This window comes from Orycteropus afer, unplaced genomic scaffold, assembly GCF_000298275.1.
Source record: "Orycteropus afer afer isolate SDZICR_OR568_19922 unplaced genomic scaffold, OryAfe1.0 scaffold00006, whole genome shotgun sequence".
Classification (NCBI taxonomy): domain Eukaryota; kingdom Metazoa; phylum Chordata; class Mammalia; order Tubulidentata; family Orycteropodidae; genus Orycteropus; species Orycteropus afer.
The window spans coordinates 26,509,117-26,536,344 of record NW_006921593.1 but is presented as its reverse complement, the minus strand read 5'-3'; the positions used below and the strand labels follow the sequence as shown (position 1 = coordinate 26,536,344).

Genomic DNA, 27,228 nt, shown 5'->3' with positions numbered 1-27,228 from the left:
TACTCTGTTATTTGGTGTGTACACATTTACAGTTGGGGAGGTTTTTTTTTCTCTTTTTTAATCACTGTATTATGTCCTTTTGTCTCTGGTAATTTTCTTTGCTCTGAAGTCTGCTTTATTTGGTTTTAACATAGCTAGCCCTGCTTTGCTTTGGCTGATGTTCCCCCAGATCTATCTTTTGTTATCTTTTTACATTCACCATGTCTATATCATTAAATTTGAAGTAAGTTTCTCATGGATAGCAGATGATTGTGTCATGTGTTGAATCCACTCTGCCAGTCTGTCTTCCAGTTGGTGTATTTAGAGCATTTACATTTAATATAATATCAATATGTTAAAGTGTGCCATTTTATTTTTTTGTTTATTGTTTTTGTCTACTTCTGTGTTCTTTGTCCTGCCTTCATGTGGGTGCTTGAATGTTTTTTAGAATCCTATTTTGATTTTTCTGTTGTGTTTTTAAATGTATTTTTAGTTTTTATTTTTCCCCCATTCGCCATGTCCAACCCTAACCCAGTCTTCTCCCTCCCTACCCTGTAACCCTCCCCCTGTGCCTGTTATATTTATGCACTCCTGTTTGCCCTGAATTTCTTCAATTTCAGTGTTGGTCCTCTGGTGTCCCGTAGTCTGTTGCTCTAAGGAATGTATTCCCATAGAGTAGTATGTGGATGTGTCATCCTGGGTTGAGTGGTCTGTGTGTATGTCTTCTTAACTATTGGGCTAAGAGTCTGCCCCTGGGGGTGAGTTTTATTCCAGGCAGAATGTATTCCAGGGCCATAGTATTGGGAGTCTTACCAGATTTCATCTGACCAGTAATTCTGATCATATTGAGTTTTTGGATTTTGTTCCACGTTTTCCTTCCCACTCTATCTAGGTTCTCCAGATTTGATCGTTTTCTGAGTGGTTGGCATTGGTAGCCTGGCACCATCCAGTTCTTCTGGTCTTGAGGGCCATCGTGTCCTAGGGCTGATTGCTTCTCAATGCCCTTTCTTTGTGTGTGTGTGAGTTCTTCTTCACTTCCAACACTAGGAGACCATTAGCTGCATCTTAGATGGCCACTTGAGAGCTTTTAAGACCCCACTCACTACTCACCAATGTAGGATGTAGAGCAACACCTTTATGTATTTTGTTGTGCCAGTTGAGTCTGGTGTCCCCCAGTACTGTGGTCCTGAGACAATAGATCTCTCTCCCATAGTGTCTGGATGTCTGTGAGGGATTGCTCTGTGCCTTTTTCTATTGTTTCTGTAAGGACTGCAGGTATTTTGTATCACTGGTGTCTGTGCAAGATTAGCCTCAGCTGAATCTATCCTTGGTCTAGAGTATACTTCTGTTCACTGACCCCTGTCTGATCATCTTAGGTATTTATGTGTTTATCTGTATAGCCTAATGTTTAGTGTTAATGGCAATGCAGTATTGTGGACACATTGGTTGGTATTGGCATCTATTGTCTATCACTTATGTGCACAATTCGGTGTAAATATATTTTTAGCTATTTTAATGGTTGCTTTAAGTATCATGTTATATATACGTAACTTATCACAGTTGTAAATGGCATCATCATTTTAGTAGTTTCCGTGAGGTGTAGAAACCTTCCTTCTCTTCACGTCCTATTACCACTCCCATTTATAATTGTCTTAGGTATTTCCTCTACATCCATTTAGAACTACATTAGACAGTGTTAAGGTTTTGGTTTTAATCATCAAATGTAATTTAGAAAACTCAATAGGAGAAAGAAGGGCTGCTGTATTTACTCATCTATTTCTTTGTCTTGTTCTTCCTTCCTGATGTTCTGAGGTTACTCCTTTTGTTGTTTCCTGTTTTGAGAACTTCCTCTGGCCATTGTTTTAGGGCAGATCTGCTGGCAACAAATATTCTTAGTTTTTTGGTATGAGACTATCTTGATTTCTGTTCGTTCCTGAAGGATAGTTTTACTGAGTATAAGATTCTGGTTGACACTTCTTCTAGCACTGGAAAAATACTGTGCTACTTCCTTTCATGGAGGTGAGGGCTTGTGGGTGGCAGGACAAAAGTTTGGCTCCTTTCCTGGCCTTCTCTGACACTATCCTAGTGAGGGTGTTGAGCTCCTCATTATGTAGCCCAGCCAAGATGGAAGTCTAGACTCCCCACTTTGCCATTCCATGTGTGAGTGAGGTAGGACCAGTTTTTTCTGTGCTCTTTGGTTGAAATAAAAGAGATTATTGTCTAAAAGTTTTCTGTCTTGCTCAGCTGCCCCTGTTCACGTCCCTTGGCTAGAAAGAGCAGGTTTGGTTGTCTTGTTTTATTTTGTTACCTGCATCTGTTGCCATTCCTGGTTTCCGGCTTTTTCCGCTTCATTTCTGGAATATATGAAGTATAAAACAAACCCAGGGAACACACTACTGTGTCCTTCCTCAGGCCTGGAGGTCCTTAGTCAGTCTGCTTTATTCCCTCCACCTTTCACAGTCATCTTCGGTTTGCTGTATTTAATGTCCAGGGTTTTCAGCTCCTACTTAGCAGTAGGAATAGGGAAAAGTCCATCTACTTCATCTCCTGAAATGGAACTTCTAGGGCTTTGTTTTGTTTACTGTTGTATCCCCAGTGCCTGCATCATATAGCAGGTGTTCAATTAAGTGTTTGGAATGATTGAATGGCTTGTTGATGAGAGTACGTTTGTTTGTTAATTTTATATGTAAAATACTTGCTATTTCTTCTTGTAAAATAGCTCAAGAATGTTATTTCCCTACCAAGAACAGATTTAATATTACTTGGGCAAATAAATGTTAGCTTGTCTTACTTTAAATGATTAATGTTTATATTCTGTCCAGCTTCAAAAGTCTCTGTCAGAAAATAAGAATTAGAGAAGTGCCTGTACAGATGTGCAGGTTAGCACTCTGTGCCCATTGATCCCGAGTCAAACAAAATGCATTGAGCTCTTTTCAGTTCTGCTTTTCCCACAAGTGACTTGTAGGGACTGAGTGGGACAGCAGCCCTCATACTCCTTATCACAATTGATGCACTGGTGAGGATTTGGGATATATCAACCCAAGGCTCATTTTGATGTTCCTGTTACATTTAAGTAATTAGAAGCCTGTTTACCACCTTTGGAAGTGGATTAAATTAAGGTACCATACAAAGTCACCAGAAGGCTGGTGGTTCAAACCCACCAGCCACTCCTTGGAAGGAAGATGGGGCAATCTACTTCCATAGTAATACTGCCTTGGAAACCGAAGGAGGGGTCGCTATGAGTCGGGTCTGACTCTATGGCACATAACAACAACAGAACGTATTTGACAGGTGCCACCTGAACAGGTGTTACTTCTAGATGAGGGTCAGAAATACTTTTTTTTCCTTTTTATGCCTAAAAGGATTCTTATTGCCTATCTGCTTAATTGGTGATATTCCAGGTCCCTTCAATAATCAGGAGATGGCAGAATGGTTTCAGGCAGGCTATTTCACCATGTCTTTATTGGTGAAGAGAGCGTGTGATGAAAGTTTCCAGCCTCTTGGTGATATAATGAAAATGTGGGGAAGAGTTCCTTTCTCACCCGGCCCGGCTCCTCCTCCTCATATGGTAAGTACCGTGAATTTACCTGGAACACATAGCAGACACAGAAGCACTTGCTGCTGCTTAAAAACATAGCCAAATGTTACAGATGACAAGGAAAGCTGTGTTAGCTCTTTGAAAGTCACTGAAATTATAATGAAATTGTACTGCATATGTAGCTGTAATGAAACTTTCAGAACTCAAATGCTTGTGCCCATCTTCTTCATACTGCCCATCTGTCTCTCTCTGTGGTACCCAGAGAAACAGAATCCTTCAGTAGTTTTCTACCAGATGTAGAATGAAGGCCAACACCCTGTGTTGACTTAGCAGGCCCTGCGCAGCCTGCCTCCTGGCTTTTCTGAGCCCGTCTCACAGCTTTGCCTTTACCTCTGCGCTTCAGCACAGCTGGCTGCAGCCACTTCCTTCTCGTTGCCAGTGAGAATGCATGTACTCCTCTTTTGTCTGCCTCTTGCTTTCTGACCTTAAAAAGTTCCTAAATTTGAGATTTACCTTAAAGAAAACGTTACTAATACAAAATTCCATTGCTTCGTATTATTTTGAGGGTTTTCTTTTTTGAATATTAGCTACTGGTAATAGTAGTGTCTACTGGCCCTGAGTCCCTTTGGCAGATGCAGCCCTTGCCCCTCCTGTAGCTGCCTCTAGACATCACCCAGGAGAGAGTGTCTGGACCTGGGCCTCACTTCTCCTTCTCCAGGTTGGTGTGCCAGGTGGCCGGCCATTGTCAAAAAGGCCATAGTCAAAAGTCGTTAGTGTGCACATTGACTTTCTACAGGAAGATCCAGCACTGGCCCATTCATCATGCGCGTGCTGAGGGCCAGGCCTTGTGCTAGTTTCTTAAGGGATGAGGGTGAATAAGACTCAGCCTCTAGACACAGGAGTTTTTAGGACAGGACAGTGGCCATGAGGCCTTTTGGACCATGACCTATATTAAAAACGTGTCTCTCCATCATAACTCTGTGTGTGTGTAAGTTTGTGTGTGTAACAAAGTTTCACAGAGCATTTTGTGTGGTGTGCACTGATATTTCTGTCCTGTTTCCTTTTGTTTTGAAATGCTGGTCTTCACTCAGTGATTGGTTTCCCTATCCACTAGAAGGATTGAGACCTGTAGTTTGAAGAATAAGGGTCTAGAAGAGAAGATGCCTAGGGGAGGGAAATTACCTCTATTAATTCCTATCTTGGTGTATATCCATGTGAAAATGACATTGTATATTAACTGCATGTGAGTTGAACTTACATACCGAGTTGGAGCCTTAGTTCTTTCTCTAAACCTGGGAAGGATCTCCCTCCTGCAGGTGTCAGCAGCTGAAAGCTCATCCCTTGCCCGTTCCCTGCCTTCCAGCCCCAGAGAGGAGCCGGGCTCTGTCATACCTGCCTCAGCAGGCGGGCTGGGGAAGCTCCCCGTCCTGTCAGCTCCTGGGCTCCCCAGAGCACTGCTGAGAGCTCGTTTTCTCAGGAACTGACACTGGCTGTGCAGGGAGAAAATGACAGTGGCCTCGGGTAGCTTTCCTCCTGGTATTTAACCAGCGAGAAAAATGTCCCAAATGTCAGGTGATCCTTACCCTGAAAACTCATGGATTCCAAAATGCAGTGAGAGTAAGACACAGATCTGCACAGTTCAATTGTGAGTTGCTTCATTTAGTATGTGCCATCTGTGTACTTACTTTCTTTTATCTTACACTCATGGCATTCTTTTCCCATTTTTAACTTTATAAAACTGAAATTCCAGCCTTAGTTATTTGAAATACAGGCTAAAAACCACGATTTTAGTATAATTTCTTTCCGTTTTCTAACCCATATGTATTAATAGCGGCAGAAACCACCTAGTTTTTGTGTAGAGAGTTAATTTTTCACAGCTCTTTCATATAATCTGTTCAGTTTTAAATGGATCAACATCTTGAAGAAGTAGCCTGGCTTCCTTTGTTCCATCATGTGCCATTGCAGAATTCCTACCCCATCATAATTTTTCATCTTGTAGATAATCTTATTGTTCTCTTACACAGTTCCATTTCTCTAATTTCTACTTATCTCCAATGTGTGAGTCACTTTGAAGATGGGGAGAATTACAGTTTTCCAGGTGCAGTCGTAACTCTGGAGCACTGGACGGCATTCAGCTTCGAGGGCAAGAGGGCAGACTAGCAGATGAAATGCGGAGCTGTGTCCACCTTAAGGACTCTCTTACAATGCAGATGCCACCTTAGTCCACTAGGCAGCACGGCTTAGTTTTAAAGATGCCTGATTTTTTAGGATAAGGGTGAGGTGTGGGAGATGAAAGTTCGGTGAGTCCGTTTGCTTTCAGATGCATGTATGAAGTGACTTTTATTTTTATGTTCCTTGCAGTTTATGTAATGGTATCTCTTTCCCATCCTTTCACTCCCAGGGAGAGTTGGACCAGGAACGACTGAGCAGACAGCAGGAACTCACAGCCTTATACCAGATGCAGCACCTCCAGTACCAGCAGTTCTTAATACAGTGAGTGCAGTCATGCAGCAAGTGCACTGCAGCATCAAAGGGACGCTCAGTGTAATTGTTGTCAGGTCCCACCTGCTACAGCACAAAGTCCATGGGATACCTCAGTCGCCCATCCAATGGCATGTTACCACAGGTCTTGTAGATGGAGTTGGAACTCACTCACGGTGACCACCACCACCATTAGAGCACAGAGCAAAGCCAAACAAAGCAGATGAGTTGCCGTCTGACTTGAGGCATCCTTGTGTGCAGGGTAGAACTGTGCTCCTAGGGTTTCCAAGGCTGGGATGTATCTACAGCAGATCTCTAAGCGTTTTTCCCAAGGCGCCTCTGGGTGGGTTCAGACCACCAACCTTCCTGTGAGCAGTCCAGCATTCAGCCAGCTGTACCTTGCCACTCCCCTTGATGGGAGCCCAGCCCTGTTGCATGTGTTTCATGTTGTCCTGGCTTTTCTCATGGAACAGCGCCAAAGCAAGTTGGTGTGGCAGGCACTGTATCACTTGCACAGCTGGGAAGTTACTCTCTGGCCCTTTAGGAAAAATTTGTTCACTGCTGATCTGGTGACACAATGTGATACATATATATGAGAATTTTTATTCAAGTGAATTTTTTTTCCATGAAAAAGTGCTTCACATGGAAACAGTTATTAATTTGACTGTTTTAATTGCACTTGTTTTCTGATGGAAGACTGTTGTGTTCTTGAGAGAGTTTGCTGGATTTTGACGTTTTGTGCTTTTTGCTGTCCCTTTTTGATCAAAGGCATGTCATCTATAAGTTCAGTTTTTTCTAGAATGAATTATATATTATTCTGTTTGACTGTTATTATCACAAAGTATCATAAAATACTTGGTAGCTCTTGTTAATGATGTGCTGTGTGGGGCGGTGACTTGAACTCAGCCTTTCAGAGTCTCAGTGATGTGACGACAGTAGATAGGTGACACTTGATTTTGCTTTTTTGAAGACAACAATATGCGCAGGTTTTGGCTCAACAGCAGAAGGCAGCCCTGTCTTCCCAGCAGCAGCAACAGTTGGCGCTTCTCCTCCAGCAGTTCCAGGCTCTGAAGATGAGGTTGGTGGGCACTCCACCGTGTGTCTCACTGCATGTGGGCACTGGAAGAAAGGGAGGAAGGACAGCTGTGGGGGCGGGCATGAACTCTGCTATCAGGATACCCACAGCACATCTCTGCAGGTGGGAGGTGGCAGAAGTCGTGGTTACACTAACGGAAGGACATGTCCTCAGCTTTTTACTCACTGGGGCTATGTTCAGAATAATAACTAAAGAAGTTATTATAAGCAGTGGTGTCTGCTGGGAACAGCAACAACAAAAATAATGTTTTCTAGAACTTTAATTTCACTTTCACCTGTGATAAATCAAGACGTATACTAACGTTGCCACACGGGCTCATAATTTTCTGAAACCCAGAAGCTGTAAAGGTGTTGTCTCTTAAAGAAAAGGAACTTATGCTTGGTGCCTTAAATGTCAACTTTTTCAGAATATCATTCAGTTGAGTGTGTCGTGTACTCTGAAAAGATAGCAGTCCCTGCCCACAAAACTGTACTGTCCGGTGTAATCAGACTGGCCGCGTTTCTCTTTGAGCTTCACTCCATCCTGAGATAGACAGGTTGGGTAATGGAGTCTCCATTTTATAGATGGACAAAGGAGCTCTGAGGGGCTAAAGGACTTGCTTGACATGAGACAAGGAAAATGTCAGAGACAGAACTAAAATGCAGACCATTTGACTTACTGTTGATGGGTGTTTTCATTATAACACAATGACCCTGTGGCTTTTACTGAAATATTTGGGATTTTTTAAGATAGTAGGTATATCTGTTCTTCAGAAATCATTATTTTCTAATACATGCAACTATTGCACCTCTGTCTTTGTTCTTTGATAGTGTTAGGCTTTAGTTAAAGTGGTAAAGTTTTATGACCAAATAACCTTGAAAAGCTAGGAGAACAGCATAAATTCCACTTCGTCTTATTTTTGCAAATGACACAGCAAGTTGATTTTTTATTTCCCTTTTGCAGAATATCTGACCAGAGCGTCCTTCCCTCAGTCACTAGGTCTGTTTCGGTGCCAGATACTGGCTCTATCTGGGAGCTTCAGCCAACAGCCTCACAGCCTACAGGTAAAAACACAGATGGGAGCTTCACCATAGCTTCAAGCTTTCCGCTTTCAATAATATTTTCACATTCAGTTTTTAAACAGTGTAGCAGGTTTTTAGATCCATTTGGTATTATTAATAAAAAGTAACGTTTTTTAATAGACCTGAGCCAAAGTGTGAAGGTATTGTTGAAAGACACTGTTAAGAATTTGCTGGAAATCGTTTAGTAGATAAAATTTCTTGTGTTTGAGTTTTACATTGCAGTGTGCAAAAGTCTTTTAAATCATCTTTGATCTCTTCACCCAGAGTGAAAAACATAAATAAAAACAGAAAAGTAAGGGTGATCCATTCTTTTAATTCACTGCAAGGGCCTGTAGAGTTTAGGAAGAGAAAAACCTGCTTTGAAAGGACAACTTACTTCAGTCTCTGATCATTTTGTATCCAAGTAGAAAATTTTGGGATGGGATTTTTTTCAGTCTTGATGCTAAATAATTTCTGTTAGCATCTGCTACTTGCAGGGTGGGTAGTGGAATCATGGATAGTCCTGATATGAGGGTATAGTTGGTGTTGGAAATTTGCAGGAACCGTAAGCGTTGAAGATAGAGACGCATTTAGCCACTCAGGCTCCGGTTCTTTCTAGCAGTGCTGACCTAGGGATTATGCCAGGAGAAGGATCGATTATCCTTTCTAACAGTTTTCCTACTGCCTCTGCCTTGTTTTTTCTTGGTAGCCATTTATAGTTTTAAAATATTCTCTAGATTTTCTCTCTTGAAACCATCTATAAGTACCTTATTAAGCATTTCTCTTTTTGGACTTGTATGTGGTCAAAGTGCTTCACAAATATGCCACTGGTTTTACACAGACAGCAGTGAATAGTCCATGAATAGACTGTGATAGAAATGTGGGAAAGAGAGAATGCTGCAGAGTGGGGCCCGCAGACTCAGCTGACGGAGGCAGACCAAGCCAGAAACCCTTATCTGTTGGCTTCCAGTTCTGACCCTGTGCTGCCGTACATGCAGGTCAGGATCAGGTGTGTGACCAGTATGTGAGACCTGCCCAGGTTTCAGCGGCACCTCTCTTGTTCCCATTCTTCATTTGGTGTGCAGTAAGAGGCTATATGATTACTGGAAATACCATAGGCTTTGGAATCGAGTATACCTGGATTTGAATCTTGGCATGGCCATGTGCTTGCTGTGTGCTCTTGGGAATGTTACAAAATGACCTCTGACCCTTAGCTTCTTCATCTGGAAAAATGGGGCTGTGAACAGATACGTTACAGGGATTTGGAGGGTCAAATTACTCACCTAGTAAATGTCTGATTCTTCCCTTCTGGATGTGTGGAAGGATATTGACACAAATGAGAACCCACTGGCAGTTTGATCTGTTTCAAGCAGAACAGCCTTTGGGGGCAGGGAAGCAGCTTTTGTCATCAGACTTACGGACGTGTGACTGTGTGGCAGCACTCCCCTTTTTCCACCTTTTTGTCCTGCAGTTTGGGAAGGTGGCAGTGTGTGGGATCTTCCCCTGGACACCACAACTCCGGGACCTGCCCTGGAGCAGCTTCAGCAGATGGAGAAAGCCAAAGCAGCAAAGGTCAGAGCCTCGTTTTCTGGAGCAGCACTGCCTTCTGGCTGAGAGCACAGGGGCTGTGTCTGCTGAGCCCTCTTGTTTTCGTCCCTAGCTAACTGTACATTCTCTCTTTTTAGTCTCCTGCTGCTTAACTGGTTTGAGTGCACTCCTATTGATTGCTGTACCCCCTTTTCTCAGAAAAGACCCTCAGACCTCAAAACAGAATTAAAATGAAGTGGTTGGTTGGTTGGTTGAGAGATTAATAATCATGGATTAATAATCACAGCCGTGTGTGTAGTTCCGTTATATTATTGTTGGTATAAATGTTTGTTGTGAATACAAAGACTGTAAGAAAATAGCCACTGCATTGCCTCTTAAATCCTTGATCTGTTGGTTGAGTTTTGCTTAGGAGGCTACAGTTCCCACAGTGAACCTCTGTGGTGGTGTTTGTTTCCATTTCTTAGTGTCCCCAGAGGGAGTTCTGGTGGCCTAGGGCCTAAGGCACTTGACTGCTAACCAGAAAGCTAGCAGTTCAAACCCACCAGCCACTCCTCGGAAGGAAGGTTGGGGCAGTCCACTTGTGTAGTGATAACCTCCTCAGAAACCGAAGGAGGGGTCGCTATGAGTCAGATCCGACTGAATGGCAGTGGGTTTTAGTGTCCCCAGATAGCAGAAAACCTCAGTGACCTGCGTTCTGGAATTTGGGATTTTAGTTTTAGTATTTGTCGAAGAGGATGTCTGTTTTAACACCTGGAGTCAACATAATGGTTTCTGGGTTCTTGTGCCTCCAAGAGTGTCTCGTTCCTATTTGTACTTAATGCATCCCTGTCCCCTGAGGTAGTGACTGTCTTCTTAGAGTGCCCAAAATGTAGAAAGGGTTCATGGTCAAGGTCTGTCTCCATAAATGAGTGGAGAGATCAGAGTCCAAATAATTCCTGAATAGTGAACATGTCAATGATAAAAGATAGAGGCCTTTGAGCATCTGGCAACCTGTGGCAGGGAGGGAAAGACACTATGATGACAGGCTGGTTGAGAAGCACATGGACCCGGTTGTGGAGGTGGCAGTCAGGAGCTGGATGATACTGCGATGAGCTGTGAACTGATTCTCATTTGAAAGGTATTAGGATTGAGCCCTGTTGAGGTTCTGGACGTGACAGGGTAGACTGGGTAGGAGGAGGTGAAAATGCACTTGCATTTGAAACAAGCAGCACTCAGAAAGATCCAGGAGTGCAAGCATGAGGGTACACTGCTTAGTAATTCAGTCTGGGTGGAGCCATGGTGGGTCTCGGGTAGATATTGGGAGAGCGGACTACACACGGTTCAGCAAGCCAGTCGTGAATAGCCTGGCATAGGTCATGCGACAGACTTTAGGGGGTGTTGTTGAAAGTAAGCCTGGGAGTGATTTTTTTTTGGTGTGTGTGTGCATGCATGGATAGGTGGTATTGAGCTAGGAAAGTGGGCAAAACAGGATGCTAGGAAACCAGGTAAGAGACTCTTTGGAATGTGGATGAAAAAAGTAGAGGCTGAGGCTAGAGGGTAGGTGCTGGCTCTGACTAGTATTTAGAAACTGTAAGTGATAGAATTTGTTCAACTATTCGTCTTCAAACTTCAAACAATTCTGTGATTTTTTACACTAGCAGCTTTACAGCATTGCTGTTAAAATCTTGTAGCCACCCAGGTTGTATCTGTAGCCAGCAATCTTTTTATAGGACCAAGGAAAGAAATATCACTCCATGGGAATTCTTACATCTCTTTCCTATTGGCCTCTTCCCACCACATCTGGAGCTGTGGTGTGGTTAGCAGAGTTTGGAGTGAGGAGGTGGGCAAATAGGTGAGGGGAAAGCACATTCCGTTTTGAGAGTGTGAAACTGTCCTGATGTTGCTGTGACATACCAGAGCTCCTAAGAGCGCTGACTGGGGGAGGGATCCATCACAGGCAACTCAGTGAGTGGTTGTGCCTGCGTGCCCGGCTCCTGCTGCCAGTGCTAACCCAGTGGGGTTAGTGTCCTGTGCTTACATTCAGGTCTCTAAGAGGACTCTTGTGTCACCACAGCTAGAGCAGGAGAGAAGAGAGGCGGAAATGAGGGCAAAACGGGAAGAGGAGGAGCGCAAGAGGCAGGAAGAACTCCGGAGACAACAGGAGGAACTTCTCCGGAGACAGCAGGAGGAGGAGAGGAAGAGGCGGGAGGAAGAAGAGCTTGCCCGAAGGAAACAGGTACACACAGCAGCGAGAGCTCTGCCCGGGGTGGGGTGGGGTGGGGTGAGGCCTGGAAGACTCACTCACCTCTCCACAAACACCCACAGTCCCACTGCATCTTTGGAATGTAATTCCTTTGTGTATTTCCTGTGGTTTTATAGAGCAGTTAGGTCTCTGAAGTTCTACCCTTGCTGATAAAAACCAGGAGGGAGGGAAGTAACTGGTGTGCACCATTAAATGTCACATATTTAAAAGTCAGGTGTGCTTTTTATAAAGTTCTCTTTCTCTCTGATGCAGACCTCTGCCCTTTCTTTGCTCTTTTCCTGGATGAGCCCCTTTTACTTTCACTGCTGTAGCGAGGACTTGTGTTCTGGAAAGAGGGAGAAACCATACTGAAAATGGCATAGGCTTTTTATTTTTAAGAGGTGTTTTTTATCATCTGTACTTGGGGTTCTGTAACCTACCTTTGGATATATATATTGTGTCATTTTCCCATGTCCAGTATACTTCTACAAATCTGTATCGTCGTATTTGCTATATGAAACTTCATTTTATAGGTGGTTGTTGTTGTTATGTGCCGTCGAGTCGGACCCGACTCATAGCGACCCCTCCTTGGGTTTCTGAGGCAGTATCACTACGGAAGTAGATTGCCCCGTCTTCCTTCCAAGGAGTAGCTGGTGGGTTTGAACCGCCAGCCTTCTGATTAGCAGTCAAGTGCCTTAGGCACCATGCTACCAGAGCCCCCATTTTATAGGTAAGTGTTAATAATTTAGCCAATTCTGTATTATTGAACATGAAGGTAGTTCCCAATTTCTCACTGTTACATGAGTGTTTAAATGAAAACCTTTACAGCTTAGTCTTTGCCTAAGTATTTATCACCTGTGAGGTTTAACAAGGAGTTCTGGTGGTGTAGTGCCTAAGGCATTTAACTGCTGACCGGGTTGGCGGTTCAAATCAGCCAGCTGCTCTGTGGAAGGAAGGCAGGGCAGTCTATTTCCATAAAGATCTATAGCCTTGGAAACCCAATGGGGATTGCTGTGAGTTGGAATCGATTCGATGGTAATGGGTTTTTGGTGGGTGAGATTTAACGTTTTTGGCCAGCTACATGTCTTTTTTTGGAATTCTCTGTTGATACGCTTGCCCTCTTTTCTACTGGAGTGCTTCATAGATGCCAGTGAAATAGTCCACTCTATAATGGCTCTAAGTCTGGCCCTTACCTCACGTTTCCTACTCATCGGCCCCAAAAGGCACTCTGTAAAAAGCAAAAAGGGCCACCTGAGCTTCAGTTTCCAAACTGTTTCTTAGAGTCAGCGTGTGCTAGCTGTGAGGAGTATTGCAGTAAAACCTGTTTAATTCTGTTTGGCTCAGCGTTTCCTAAGTTTACTTGGCAGTGGGACCCTTGTGTGATACCTGGTTCTCTTAGTGGAAGGTTGGTTCTGCAGAACATCTGGAGCATTCTCAGGGAAGCACTGCTGTATTCAGGGACTGGAGGGCTTGCTCCTGCTCCCAGGGTCTGATTGCTCCATAGGTCAGAAATAGACACTGAAAGTACCAATGGAGACACGATAGGCTCCCCTGCCGCCCCCCCCCCCCACGTCCCACGTAGCCCTTCCAGCGTTGGATCAGTGAGAGGTGGAGCTAATACCGAAACCAGGACAAAGCACAGTGCATTGCTGTGTAACTACTAAGATTTTAAAAACAAAAACTTGTAAGTCTCGTTGTACCCACTCGCCAACTCACATATACATGCTTTTTTACTCTGGAACTTGGTTGTATACTTTCCTGTATTGACTGTTAAGAGTTTTAGTACTAGATAATCTCCTCCTTTTCAAACTTGGATAGGACACATTATCTGAGACCCGCCGTTTCATCCCCTGTTGTCTTTAGGAAGAGGCTCTGCGACGTCAGAGGGAGCAAGAAATTGCGCTGAGGCGGCAGAGAGAAGAGGAGGAGCGGCAGCAGCAAGAAGCAGCCCTTCGGAGCCTGGAGGAGAGGCGGCGCGAGGAGGAGAGGCGGCGGGAGGAGGAGAGGCGGCGCGAGGAGCAGGAGCTGCTGCGCAAGCAGGTGGCCATGGCTTGGGCTTCTCACAGCTCCTTTGGGTTAATCAGGAGGCAGGAATTAGGGAGGTATTATTAGCACAGTCGCTCTAAAATGTCATTTTGTTTCGACTACCGAAAGAAACCTAACTGGCTCTTACTACTACATTTCTTTTTTCTTAAAATGAAAACCTATTTTTTGAGGAAAAGCAAATTTCTTTCTGGCTTTTTCTCAGATATATGGTAAGAGAAGTTACGAAATATTTTCTTTTTAGCAAGTTTCAGACTTAGACAAACAGAATAGTATTAGGAATCATCGCTGCATCCCTATTGCCCAATTCAGGGATTACTAACGTTCTGCTGTTTCTATTCTGTCAACCGCCACTCATTCCTTACTCTTCTTTTCATGAGGTTTTTTTTTTAAGATATAATTTATATCCATTGAAATACACACATTTGAGCAGCACAGTGACAGAGGTACAGCCTTATAACCCACACCCCTGTCACGATATAAAGCATTTTTCCAGTCAGTCCACTCCTCACATCCACAGAGAAAATCAGCCTTCTGGTTTTTTTGCCTTTGTGTCGTCTAGAATTTCCTACATGCGGAGTTGTAGCAGTACGTACTGTTTTGAATGTGGCTTTTTGTTCAGCCTCATGTCTGGGAGTGCCGTGTTGTTGTAGGTACCAGTACTTCATTTGGTTGCTGTTGCCGGGTAGTGTCCCATTGCATGACTGTTCTGTTTTTCTGTTCTCCAGTTGAGGGCATTTGGGTTGTCCTTGGTTTTGCTATGGGTATATAAGTCATTTTTCTTGATAAACACCCAGGAGTAGAATTGCTGGGTCAGAGGGTAGGAGTGTGTTTAACTTTATAAGAAAATCCCAAACTTTTCCCACAATGGTTGTATTGTTTTCAGTTACCGTCAGCAGTGTATGAAAAATCTCATTGTACATTCTTGTCATCATTTGGTGTTGTCAAGCTTTTTACCGTTCTAGTTGGGATGTGGCAGTATCCTATTGTGGTTTTAATGATGACTTAAAGAACAAGGAAGTTCAGGCCCAGAACTCTGCCTGTTGACATCTCAGGGTAGTTAGGTTTTTGTCCACCTGGATTGGAAAGTGCCCTCAGGCAAATAGCTGTAACCTGGCAAATCCCACATCTTGCCCTTGGCCTTTCAAGGGTAGACCTCTCACAGGTTTCTTTCAAGGGCAGACCTCTCATAGGTTTCTTTCTGGTGCTGTTTTATTGTTTCTGGTTGATACTTTGTTTAGCTTTTGTAATTATATGTGGGAGGGTTGGTCCAGTCAAGCCCTCTACCATTGCAGGTAGCCAGAACCCCCAAAGTGTTTCACTTTATTGTTTCAAGAACATAGATAGGGATTTTTTTTCAATCAATAGACTTTATTTTGAGAACAGTTTGGATCTACAGAAAGATTGAGAAGATAGTACAGAGGGTTCCTGTATACCCTTGCACAGTTTCCGCTGTTATTAATATCTTATGCCGGTATGATAAATTTGTGTTATAAGGAATGAATATTAATATGTTGTAATTAACTAAAGTCCTTACTTTATTCAGATGTCCTCAGTTTTTAACTAGTGTCCTTTTTCCGTTCCAGGGTGTCATCTGGGGTACCATGTTATATTTTGTTGTCATGTTTCCTTAGCTGTGACAGTTCTCAGATTCTCCTTGTTTTTGGTGACTTTGACAGTTTTGAGGAGTACTAGTATGTTAGATGATACCCCTCTGTTAGGATTTATCTGAGGGTCTTCTCATGGTTAGTCTGGGGTTTTTGGTTTTGGGAGAGTGATCACAGAGGTAACCCACATTTTCATCACATCATGCCAAGGGGATATGCCATACCCACACCATGGAGGATTAGTGAGGGTGGCTTTGCCCATCTGGCTGAAGGAGTGTCTGCCAGGTTTCTCTGCTATAAGGTCACTCTTTCCCCTCTTCCCTGACCATCCTCTTTGGTAGGAGGTGACTTAAGACATAGGTGGATTTTTGTTGGTGAGATTGTTGCAAAGCTGGTGAATTCCTACTTTTGTCTGGGTTCTCGGTTGAAACTCTTTCAGACCCTTCAGTCATCAGTCAGCTATTGACGTTGATTGAACGGTTAGAAAAGTTGTTTGTAGAAGAGGAGGGTGGCTTCCAGGTTAGGTTGTGTATTGATTCGTTCTTTGCTTATTCATGTAATAGTTACCGTAGTTCATGTGCTGTATGCCAGAGGCTGGGCTGGGTTCCTGGTGGAATATAGGACTTTAAAAGAAATCATGTCTTCCCTTAGTAAGCTCACAGACTATAAGGGTGATGAATGTACAAAGAAGTAAATGCCACATTTAGGAGGCTTTCAGCTGCAAAATCAGAATACTTAAAAGTGGTTTGAAAACTAGATGACATTGTTGCCTCACATCAAATAGCCTGGCGGCAGGGTGGTTGCACGCTTGCTCCAGTGACTAAGGGGGGTCGTTAGGGATTCTGTGTTCCCATCTCTTGGTGTGCGGACTTTGAGTGAACCTCACACCCTGTACAAGAAGGACGTAGCCCTTCTTGCGTAGCTCTCCTTTTTTTTCTGGGAAGAGTATCTTTCCTGGAAACTTCACAGCAGGCTTCCTTTCATTATTCTTTGACCTAAATTGAGTCACATGGCTGCCCCTAGTTACATTGAAAGCTTGAAAAGCAAAATCTGGCACTCTTTGACTTGTGATGTGGCAGAGAGATGGTTGTTAGTTAGGTGGCCAACAAGGTCTGCCGCAGGTGGGCTAGGAGCAGCTAGAGAAATAAGGACAAGGTACAGTTCTTGATCAGCACAAGGTGGAGGTGAGGACTCCTCCAAAAGGCAGGAGACATCTTTGTAGAGTGACTGACATTGACCTCGGCATTGCAGGCACAAGGAATGGACTCTGCAGAGGCGAGAAGTATTTCTGAGGGTGCAGTGGGGTGGTTTGAGGGAGGGAAGCAGAAGGAAGAAGACCATGTGAGGGAGAAAGTAATCGAGAGGCCGTAGAGGGAGAGGTTCTGAAGGACCTGTGGGCCGTGGGTGGTCCATAAGGGTGAGACCAGTGGTGGAATCCAGTGGCTTTGAAAAGTCACTTTGGTTCCAGAACTCTCTGAAGCCTTCCTGGTAGTCAGCATCCTGTAAGGTCCCGGCAGGTCTCTGCACTTAGTGCACTGACAGGCCGGTTCTGCCTCATGTGGGAGGCTTTCCTGGGTGTGGTGGTGAGCCACCGGTGGAGCCCCTTAGAGATCAGTACTTGGACCAAAGCATTCGGAGCACTGTTGCTTTTATGTAGAAACTATCAGGTGAATTAGAGTGCTGTCCTGGAAGCACACCAGCCTCTGTGGTTACTGCACAGGTATCCTCTGCTTTTTGAAAGTTTGCTTTACACCACTTCGCTGGTAGGAAAGACCTACATTAGTATGTTTTCCCCAACTGAAAGGAATCTGAAGAGGATTGTCGCTTTTACAGAAAAAGGTGAGAAGCAAAACTAGCCTTCAGTGTTTCTTTGGCAGTGAGCCATTAGAGGGGCATGTGCACCCAGAGCAGTGAAAGTGGCATCCGTCACCAAGCTCCTTCCCCAGGAACTGCACTCAGTATCTCGCCATCGAGCTGCTGTAGCTTTGAACTGTGCCTGTGAACACTGTGTTGTTGCTGTTGTTAGGTGCCATCAAGTTGGTTCTGACTCAGCGACCCTGTGGACAACAGAATGAACACGGCCCGATCCTCCTGTGCCGTCCTCACAGTCCTTGCTGTGCTTGAGCCCATTGTTGCAGCCACTGTGTCAGTCCATCTCCTTGAGGGCCTTCTTTTTCGCTGGCTTCCACTTTACTAAGCATGACATCCTTCTCCAGGGACTGGTCTTTCCTGACAATATGACCAAAGTCTGAGAGGTGACGATTTGCCATCCGTGCTTCTAAGGAGCATTCCAGATGTACTGCATCCAAGATGGATTTGTTTCTTTTCCTGGCAGTCCATGATATATTCAGTTCTGTTCACCAACATTGTACTTGAGTTGCATCAATTCTTCAGTCTTCCTTTTTCATTCTCTAGCTTTCATATGCATATGAGGCAATTGAAAATACACAGCTTGAGTCAGGCACCTTAGTCAAAGTGACATCTTTGCTCTTTAATACTTTAACGAGGTCTTTTGCAGCAGATTTGCCCAATGTCACTTGATTTCTTGACTGCTGCTTCCATGGGTGTTGATTGTGGATCCAAACAAAATGAAATCCCTGACAGCTTCATTGTTTTCTGTGTTTTTCGTGATGCTGCTTATAGTCCAGTTGTGAGGATTTTTGTGTTCTTCATGGTGAGGTGTAATCTATATTGAAGGCTATAGTCTGATCTTTATCAGTAAGTGCTTGAAGTCATCTTCACTTTCAGCAAGAAAGGCTGTGTCGTTTGTATATCGAAGCTGGTTAATGAGTGTTCTTCCAGTCCTGATGCTGCGTTCTTCATGTAGTCCAGCTTCTCAGATTATTTGCTCAGCATATAGATTGAATAAATATGGCTGCTGGAAGCCTTAAAAGTCACGGTGACTGCTACATGCTAATGTTGTCTTAGGTTTATGGGTTATGTGGTGTGATTTGGTAGGTTAGTTTTTGAGTCTGGGAATGCTAAGTTTCCCACATACAGGAATGGTAATTGTATTTTCCCTTCACATCATTCTACTTTAGGAAGGGTCTCATAGGCATGGGGTGGTGGAGGAAACCCGAATGTGTATTTTGAAACCTTATGTCATTAAGTTTGTGTTGCTTTGTCAGTTCTATAGCCATTTGGCAAAAGCCTTCAGCTATTACTTGGATCTTTTACTACAATTGATTTTTTTCCCCATTTCTCTGATTTATCCCTCTGGGAAGGAAGAGGAGGCTGCAAAATGGGCCCGGGAAGAGGAAGCAGCTCAGCGCCGATTAGAGGAAAACCGGCTGCGGGTGGAAGAGGAGGCAGCCCGCCTGCGGCACGAGGAGGAGGAGCGCAAGAGGCAGGAGCTGGAGCTGCAGCGGCAGAAGGAGCTGATGCGCCAGAGGCAGCGGCAGCAGGAGGCACTGCGCAGGCTGCAGCAGCAACAGCAGCAGCAGCAGCTGGCCCAGATGAAGGTAGGCGCCAGGCGCCGGCTGCAGGAGCCGCGTCGGCCCAGGAGCAGTAAAGGGCTGTGCTGCCTTTGTTGTTAAGTCTTACTGCTTTGGTTTGATGGATTGATCAGCAGCAGAATATGGTACCAGAATGCACTCTGTGTGAGGCATTGAAACAAAAGAGGAATAAACAGATGAGGCTAGGACGTGAGCAGTGAGACAGGCACAACCAAGATTTCCCTACTGTACCCTGGCAAGTTTAGAAAGCCTTCCTAAAAAAGAAAAAAAGAAAGAAAAAGGCCACTTTCAAATGGAGTCTTTAGGGAGGGATAATTGTGAGAAGTAACCAAGTGGCATGGCAAATGAGGAGGGAGATGTGTGTGGGAGAGGAGACAACATGGGGTAAAGAGAGGTATGAAGTTTGGAAAGACTGTGGCATGTTTGGGGGGTTTGAAAAGCATATTTTACTGTTGCTGGAATGTGAGGTCTGCATTGAGAGTGGGCAGAGGCCAGTTCTCCAGGGGCTGCATACACCCGGCTAAAGACTGAGGACTTCAGAGTATGTGGAAAGAGTGGGCCTCTGAGCACTCTCAGACGGGGAACAGTACCATCAGGCTTACAGGAGTAAATAGGTCACCCTGAGAGCTAACCTGAAGATGGACTTGAGGACGACACGCCTGGAAGTCAGCAGACCAGCTGAGGGGTGCTGGTGGAGTCCCCCAGGTAGGGAGAGAGGGCTTTGATGTAGGCCTAGTGGTGGTGGGCTTAGAGAGCTCAAATAAAGACAGTTACCATAAAGGCCCAGCAATCTGATTCCTAGCTCCTGAAGAAACAAGAGCATGCATCCACCCAAAAATGTGCCTGTGACTGTTATGAGTGGCCTTATCTCTAACAGTCTAAAGACGGAAACGACCCAAATATCCATCAACTGATAAATGGATAAACAAAATGTGATCTACATATACAATGGAGAATTACTGGCCATGAAGGAGACTGAAGCACTGACATGTTACAACACGGATGAACTGGAAAACATGATGCTGAGCGAAAGACGACAGTCACAAAGGACCACGTATCATACGATCCACTCACAGGAAATGCCCAGGATAGGCTATTAAAATACAGAGGGGAGATTTGTGGCTGCTCAGGGCTGAGGGACATTGGGGGACGTAGAGGGATGACAGAGGATGAAAATGTACTAAAACTAGCTGTGGTGGACTGTTGCACATACTGTGTCAGGGGTGTGGAAGAAATGATAAAGTAAAAGAACTGAACAGAAGATTTCAAAGAGCAGCTTGAGAAGACCAAGTCAAGTATTACAATGAAATGTGCAAAGACCTGGAGTTAGAAAAAAGGGAAGAAGAACACAGTTGCCATTTCAAAAGCAGAAAGGGAGGAAAAGTTCAAGTCTTGAATTTCGATATTAAAGGATTCTATGGACAAGATATCGAATGACCCAGGAAGCATCGAAAGAAGATGGAAGAAATAAACGGAGTCACTGTACCAAAAAGAACTGGTCAGTACTTATGGTACTTAAGGTTATGTGTCACCTTGGTTGGGCCTGATTTTGAGTGGCTGGCCAGCTAGATGTAGTGATTCCCCGTAGTGAGACTGATAATCAGCTCCATGGTGGAATCTGCTGTGAGTAGCTGCTTTAGGGATATGGTCTGCTTCCAGTATATAAGAAGCAGCTTTGAGAAAGGTCTTTAGCTTTTTGGCATGCTTGGATCCTGCATTTAGCTGAGTCTTCATTCAGCAGCCTGCCATGTTGCCTGCCGATCTTGGGATGGTTTCTGGACTTGAACTAGTGGTCTGCCGTGTTACTTGTTGACCTTGGGTTTCTCAGCCTAGCAGCCAGAAGTTGCTTGAGTTAAGAGACGGCCTCCAGATTCAGTGGGCCAGGAGCAAGAAGCAGAACTAAAGTCCAAGGTTGAGGGGTCATCCCGCCCCTAGCACTGGCACTTTGAACTCAGACTTCTAGTCCCCTAAACTGTAAGAGAATAAATCCCTGTTTGTTAGAGTCATCTTCTGGTAATATGTCTGTTACAGCAGCACTAGGGGACCATAACAACACTCAGCCATTCCAGGTGAATAGCATATGATCAAGAACCAATGATACTGAAGGAGTAAGTCCAAGCTGCCACTGAAGGAATTGATGAAAAACAAGGCTCCAGGAACTGATAGAATACCTGTTGAAATGTTTGAGCAAACTGATGCACCACTGGTGGTGCAGACTCGTTTATGCCAAGAAATTTGGAAGACAGCTACCGGCTAACCAATTGGAAGAGATCCATATTTGTGCCCATTCCAAAGAAAGGTGATCCAACAGAATGTGGAAATTATAGAACAATCTCATTAATACGCATGCAAGTAAAATTTTGCTGAAGATAATTAAAAACGGTTGCAGCAGTATATTGACAGAACTTCCAGAAATTCAAGCTAGATTCAGAGGAGGATGTGGAATGAGGGGTATCATTGCTGATGTCAGATGGATCTTGGCTGAAAGCAGAGAATACCAGAAAGATGTTTATCTGTTTTAGTGACTCTGCAGAGGCATTTGACTGTTTATCATAACAAATTATGGATAACATTGACAGGATTGGGAATTCCAGAACACTTAATTGTGCTCATGAGGAACCTGTGCATAGACCAAGAGGCCGTTGTTCAAAGAAAACAAGAGGATATTGTGTGGTTTAAAATGAGGAAAGGTGTGTGTGGTAGTTTTGTTTTTGTGTCAACTTGGCTGGGCCTGGTTGAGTGGCTGGGCAGGCAGCTAGTGGTGGTTATTCCCCATGATGAGACTGGCAATCAGCTCCATGGTGGGATCTTCCACAAGCAGCAGCTGAATAGCGGCTTTGGGTATGTGGTCTGCTTCCCATGTATAAGGAGCAGCTTTGGAAATGGTCTCTAGCATATGGCACGCTTGGACCCTGCATGTAGCCATGTCGTCGTTCAGCAGCCTGCCATACTCTGCCAACCTTAGGACTTACGATGAACTTGAATTAATGACCTCCATGTGGTGTGATAACATCGGGAGTGTGACTTTTTACTTGTCAACCTTGGGCTTCTCAGCCTCAGCAGCCAGCAGCTGTCTGAGTGAAGAAATGCCTCTAGCTCCAGTGGGCTGGGAGCAGGAGGCAGAGCTGGACCCCAAGATAAGGTTGAGGGGCTTTCACCCAGCCCTTAGAGCCTGGCACTTTGAACTTGGACTTAAAGCCTCCAAACTGTAAGATAATAAACTCCTGTTTGTTAAGGCCATCCCATTTGTGATATATTGTCATCAGAGCAGCACTAGGTAACTAGAACAGTGTGCATCAGGGTTGTATCCTTTTACCATCCTCACTCAGTCTGTATGCTGAGCAAATCCAAGAAGCTGGACTATATGAAGAAGAATGTAGGATCAGGATTGGAGGAAGACTCATCAACAACCTACAGTATACAGACAACAAAACCTTGCTTGCTGAAAGTAAAGATGACTTGAAGCACTTACTGATGAAGATCAAAGACTACACTGTCTAGTATGGATTATACCTCAACATAAAGAAAACAGAAATCTTCAGAACTAGACCAGTAAGCAGCATCACAGTAAACGGAGAAAAGATTGCAGTTGTCAGGGATTTAATTTTACTTGGATCCATAATCAATGTCCATGGAAGCAGCAGTCAAGAAATCAGAAGTCTGGGGAAATCTGCTGTAAAAGACCTCTTTAAAGTATTAAAGAGCAAAAGTGCCACTTTGAAGACTAAGGTGCACCTGACCCAAGCCGTGGTATTTCCGTTTGCCTCAGAAGTGTGTGAAAGGTGGACAATAAATAAGGAAAACTGAAGAAGAATTGATTCCTTTGAATTGTGGTGTGGATGAAGAATATTGAAAGTACCAGGGAGTGCCAGAAGAACAAACAAATCTGTCTTGGAAGAAGTGCAGCCAGAATGCTCCTTAGAAGTGAGGATGACCAGACTTGGTCTCTTTTACTTTGGTCATGGTGTTAGAAGGGACCATTCTCTGGAGAAGGATGCCGTGCTTGGATAAAGTAGAGGGTTCGCAAAACAGGGAAGGACCCTGAGCGAGATGCACTGACATGGGTTGTAAAGACGGGCCCGAGTGTGTCAACGATCGTGAGGGGGGTGCAGGGCCGGGCAGTGTTTTGTTGTGTTGTGCTTAGGGTCACTGTGTGTCGGAGCTGATGGCACTGACAACAATAGTTTGTTTTTCTTTTGTTACTTGTGCTTTAGGTGTCGTGTCTGAGAATCCGTTGTGAAGTTTGACGTCATGAAGATTTACTCTTCTGTTTTCTCCCAAGGGTTTTTATAATTTTAGAATTATTTGACAATGTCAGGGAAAATATAAATGGTTTGCCCTTTATCCATCATTTCTCCTCTTAGAAATTTCTGCTGTCCATTCTTTGTAGGACTGTTTTGTATATTGTTTGTTTTAATCCATATATTTATTAAACAATTTTTAAATGGCTTTATCTCTTTTTTGTTTTTTTAAAGATTCATAAGACATTTCAAAATTGCAGTGTTAACTGTTCTGACCACAAAGGACAAGGCTTCTCTTAGAATAACTAGGCTTTTGAAAACATTATTTTCAGGACTCAAATAGTTACACTACTCTCAGTAATGTTAAGGGACAGGAAAACCAGCACACTTGGATACAGACAGCTTTGTGCTGGTGACTAGAAGCTACAGCCTGGTTCAGAGGCACCCCATCTCCTCAAAGCCCATGGGGAACTCTGCCTGTGGTTCCCATAGCTGCCGCTCCAGCCCTCCCTTCACATGCTCGTCCTTAGCCCTTTCTCTGCCAGAGCATAACCTTCCCCTTTTTACCTAGTGGGATTAAAAATCTCCAGGCCAGTCTTGATACTTTTGTTGCCTCCTTTCACTTGGTTGGATGTGTATTGCTGTGTATGTCAGGGCCAGATGTAACATTTGCAGTCCCAAAATGGTAGATCAAATACAAGTGTATGTATTTTTTGTCCTAAATTGTTTAAAATCATACAAGGTTTGGGGTAGTGACAAGAGATTAAGGAAGCAAAAATTGCAAGAGAATCCCATGTTAAAGTGGCATTGGATGCTGGAGAGTTGAGGGAAACATGCTGTGTGGCTGGCTGTGCACTGTGCATCATTGTTGGTTTCCAGCCCCCCTTGTCTCATGAACTCTTTCCCTTGTTTGTTAGCTCCCCTCTTCTTCAACGTGGGGCCAGCAGTCCAGTACAGCGGCATGTCAGTCCCAGGCGACACTGTCTTTGGCTGAAATCCAAAAATTGGAAGAAGAACGAGAACGGCAGCTTCGAGAAGAGGTAAATTTGAAAGTGAAAGTGGTCTAGTGAAGCAGTTCCTGAATCACTAGTGTGCATTGTGGGTTAGTGGCTGCTGAAGGAGGTTCTTGGTGTCAGTATTGTTACAGTGGATGTTCATTATGCAGTGCTTTCAGTGACAGTTTGGTCACTCTAACAAATGCTAGCTGCCATCCAGTAGCCCCGACTCACGGCGAACCCATCCACGATGGAGCACAGCACTGCGTGGTCCTGCGCCAGCCCCTCGATGGGTTGTGAAATGGACTGTTGGGATCCAGCATGTTTTCCTTGGCTGATTTTTGCAAGTAGGTTGCCAGGCTTTTCTTCCTAGTCTGTCCTAGTCTGGAAGCTCAGCAGAAACTTGTCCAGCATCGTAGCAACACGCAAACCACCACTGAGAGCCAGGTGTGTGAGGTACACTGGCTGGGAACTGAACCGTGGTTTCCAGGCAAAGGGTCTACCGTTGAGCCACTGCTGCCCCTTTGACAGATATGGAGGATCTGCTAGGAATACAGTTGGGTGGCAGAAATGTGCAGTTGTCTTGAACATTTTATTACAGCTCTTCCCAGTGGCTTGTAAATAAATTTACATGGGTCATTTAAAATTGTGGGTGAGTTTTGTAGAAAACATACTTTTGTAAATTTGATGTTTAGAATACAGAATACATTTTTCTCTAAAAGGTGTTAACGTTTTCTGACTAACCTAGAAAATGAAAGAAGGTATCTCTGCTTTTAAATCTGTATTCTGTAGTTGATATTAGTAAGGAAGTACGCAAAGATATGAGAGACGGAACAAAGCAAGAGCATGGTTCTTGACAGGGGAGCTGGATCAGCATGCCATCAGGGGCCGTGTTCATTCGTTCACCACATTACTGGATACCTACTCAGTTACAGGGAGCCCTGGTGGTAGTACAGTGGTTAAAGTGCTTGAGCACTACCTGAAATGTGGGTGGTTCACACCCACCAGCTGCTCCATGAGGGAAAGACGATGCACTCTGCTTCTGTAAAGATTTACAGCCTAGGAAACCCTAAGGAGGCGGTTCTGCTCCGTCCTATAGGGTCTCTATGAGTTGGAATCAACTGAATGGCAGCAGGTTTACTTTGTTATAGTCTGGGGATATAGCTGAGACTAAACCAGACAAAAATCTGTGCCTTTAATACACAGGATTAAAGTAGGAGGTAGTAAGTAAGCTCCAGAGGGAAGGAAAGTGGGAAGGCATTGTATCTTAGGACATGAAATGGTTATGGTGATAGGAGTGACTGTCCATTTGTAAGTAGTGTGGCCTGGGAGGGCCTCTGAAAAGGTGACTTCATGTAGCAAAGACCTGGAGAAAGTGCTTGGGGCTGTGATTGGAGACAGAGCAGTTGTTTGTGAGAGAAGCTATGTCATCGTTTTTGGACCTGGGTAGTATGTTCCCTGAAACAAGGGCCACGGTGTTGACGTGCTTTACCTTGAAAATCATCCAACCCTCACCTTCTTTTAAAAAAAAGAAGGATAAGACAACTTTCTCTGAAATTATTTCTCTCTGAAAGGTTGTCAACAAATTTGGAGGAGCAAAGTATCTCTTCTTTCAAGGCTAGAAATTATTTCCATAACTTGGATCTCTGCTGAATAAAACAGAATTAATAGTGAGGATCACAGTGGGAATCACAGTCTTGTTCATCTTTTTATTAACGCCTCTGGTGAGAAGTTGATGATTGCCTCTTACTCATTTTCTTTGATTAATTTTCTTTTAACGTCTGCATCTTCCTACACCCTTCAGAAGCTTTATGAGACGTCACTTAATACCTGTTTCCCACGTAGAGGAACCTCAGATCACTTCATTGCTTCTGTTCCTGGGAAACGTCTTTCCCGGATCCCTCTACCCTCTTCCAGTCTGGAGGTTCTTACTTGCTGTTCAGCCAGTCTTGTGTCATCTGAGATTGCCCCCTTCGACTGATTTTAATTTTTTAATCTTTTCTCTGTCTTATCTTTCCTAATGGAACTTTTCCTCATTTTTATTTTTCTGTTCTTCTGTTGAACTTTCAATTTATGCTATCCTGTTTCATTACTGGTGTCTGATGGGTCTTGGCTCAAAGCAAAGAATCCAGAAAGATGTTTTATTGACTACGCGAAGGGATTCGACTGTGTAGATAACAAATTACGGATGACATTGAGAAGAATGGGAATTCCAGAACACTTAGTTGTGTTCATGAGGAACCTGTACATAGACCAGGAGGCTGTCGTTCAGACAGAACAAGAGTACACTGCATGGTTTAAAATCAGAAAGGGAGTGCATCAGGGTTGTATCCTTTGACCATATTTATTCAGTCTGTATGCTTAGCAAATAATCCGAGAAGCTGGGCTATAATAAGAATGTGCCATCAGGATCGGAGGAAGAATTATTAACAACCTGTGATATGCAGGTGACAACAGCCTTGCTTGCTGAAAGTAGAGAAGACTTGAAGCACTTACTGATGAAAATTGAAGACTGCAGTCTCTAGTATGGATTACATTTCAGTATACAGAAAACATAAATCCTCACAACTAGACCAATAAGCAGGATCACGATAAATGGAGAAAAGACTGAAGTTGTCAAAGATTTCATATTACTTGGTTCCACAGTCAGTAGTCATGGAAGCAGCAGTCAGGAGATCAGATGAGGTATTACACTGGGCAGATGTGCTGCAAAAGACCTCCTTCAATTGCCGAATAGCAGAGATGTGTCTTTTGAAGACTAAGGTGTGCATAACCCAGGGCATGGTGTTTTCAGTTGCCTCATATGCATGTGAAAGCTGGACTGTGAATAAGGAGGACTGAAGAATAGTTGATGCTTTTGAATTGTGGTGTTGGCAAAGAATACTGAAAGTACCTTGGACTGCCAGGAGAACTAATAAACCTGTCTTGGAAGAAGTACAGCCGGAATGTTCCTTGGAAGTGAGAATGGCCAGACTTTGTCTGAC

At 44.0% G+C, this 27,228-nt stretch overlaps 1 protein-coding gene across 1 annotated transcript in view; it reads left to right on the top strand.

The window, feature by feature from the left end:
- The window catches only part of GIGYF2 (GRB10 interacting GYF protein 2), a 150,085-nt gene that overhangs the window by 112,534 nt on the left and 10,323 nt on the right, over positions 1–27,228 (top strand). The window contains 9 exon segments of the mRNA XM_007943778.1: positions 3,381–3,547; positions 5,919–6,010; positions 6,969–7,076; positions 8,037–8,137; positions 9,606–9,706; positions 11,736–11,897; positions 13,767–13,943; positions 18,778–19,014; positions 24,167–24,289. Coding sequence (XP_007941969.1) covers positions 3,381–3,547; positions 5,919–6,010; positions 6,969–7,076; positions 8,037–8,137; positions 9,606–9,706; positions 11,736–11,897; positions 13,767–13,943; positions 18,778–19,014; positions 24,167–24,289 — 1,268 coding nt within the window.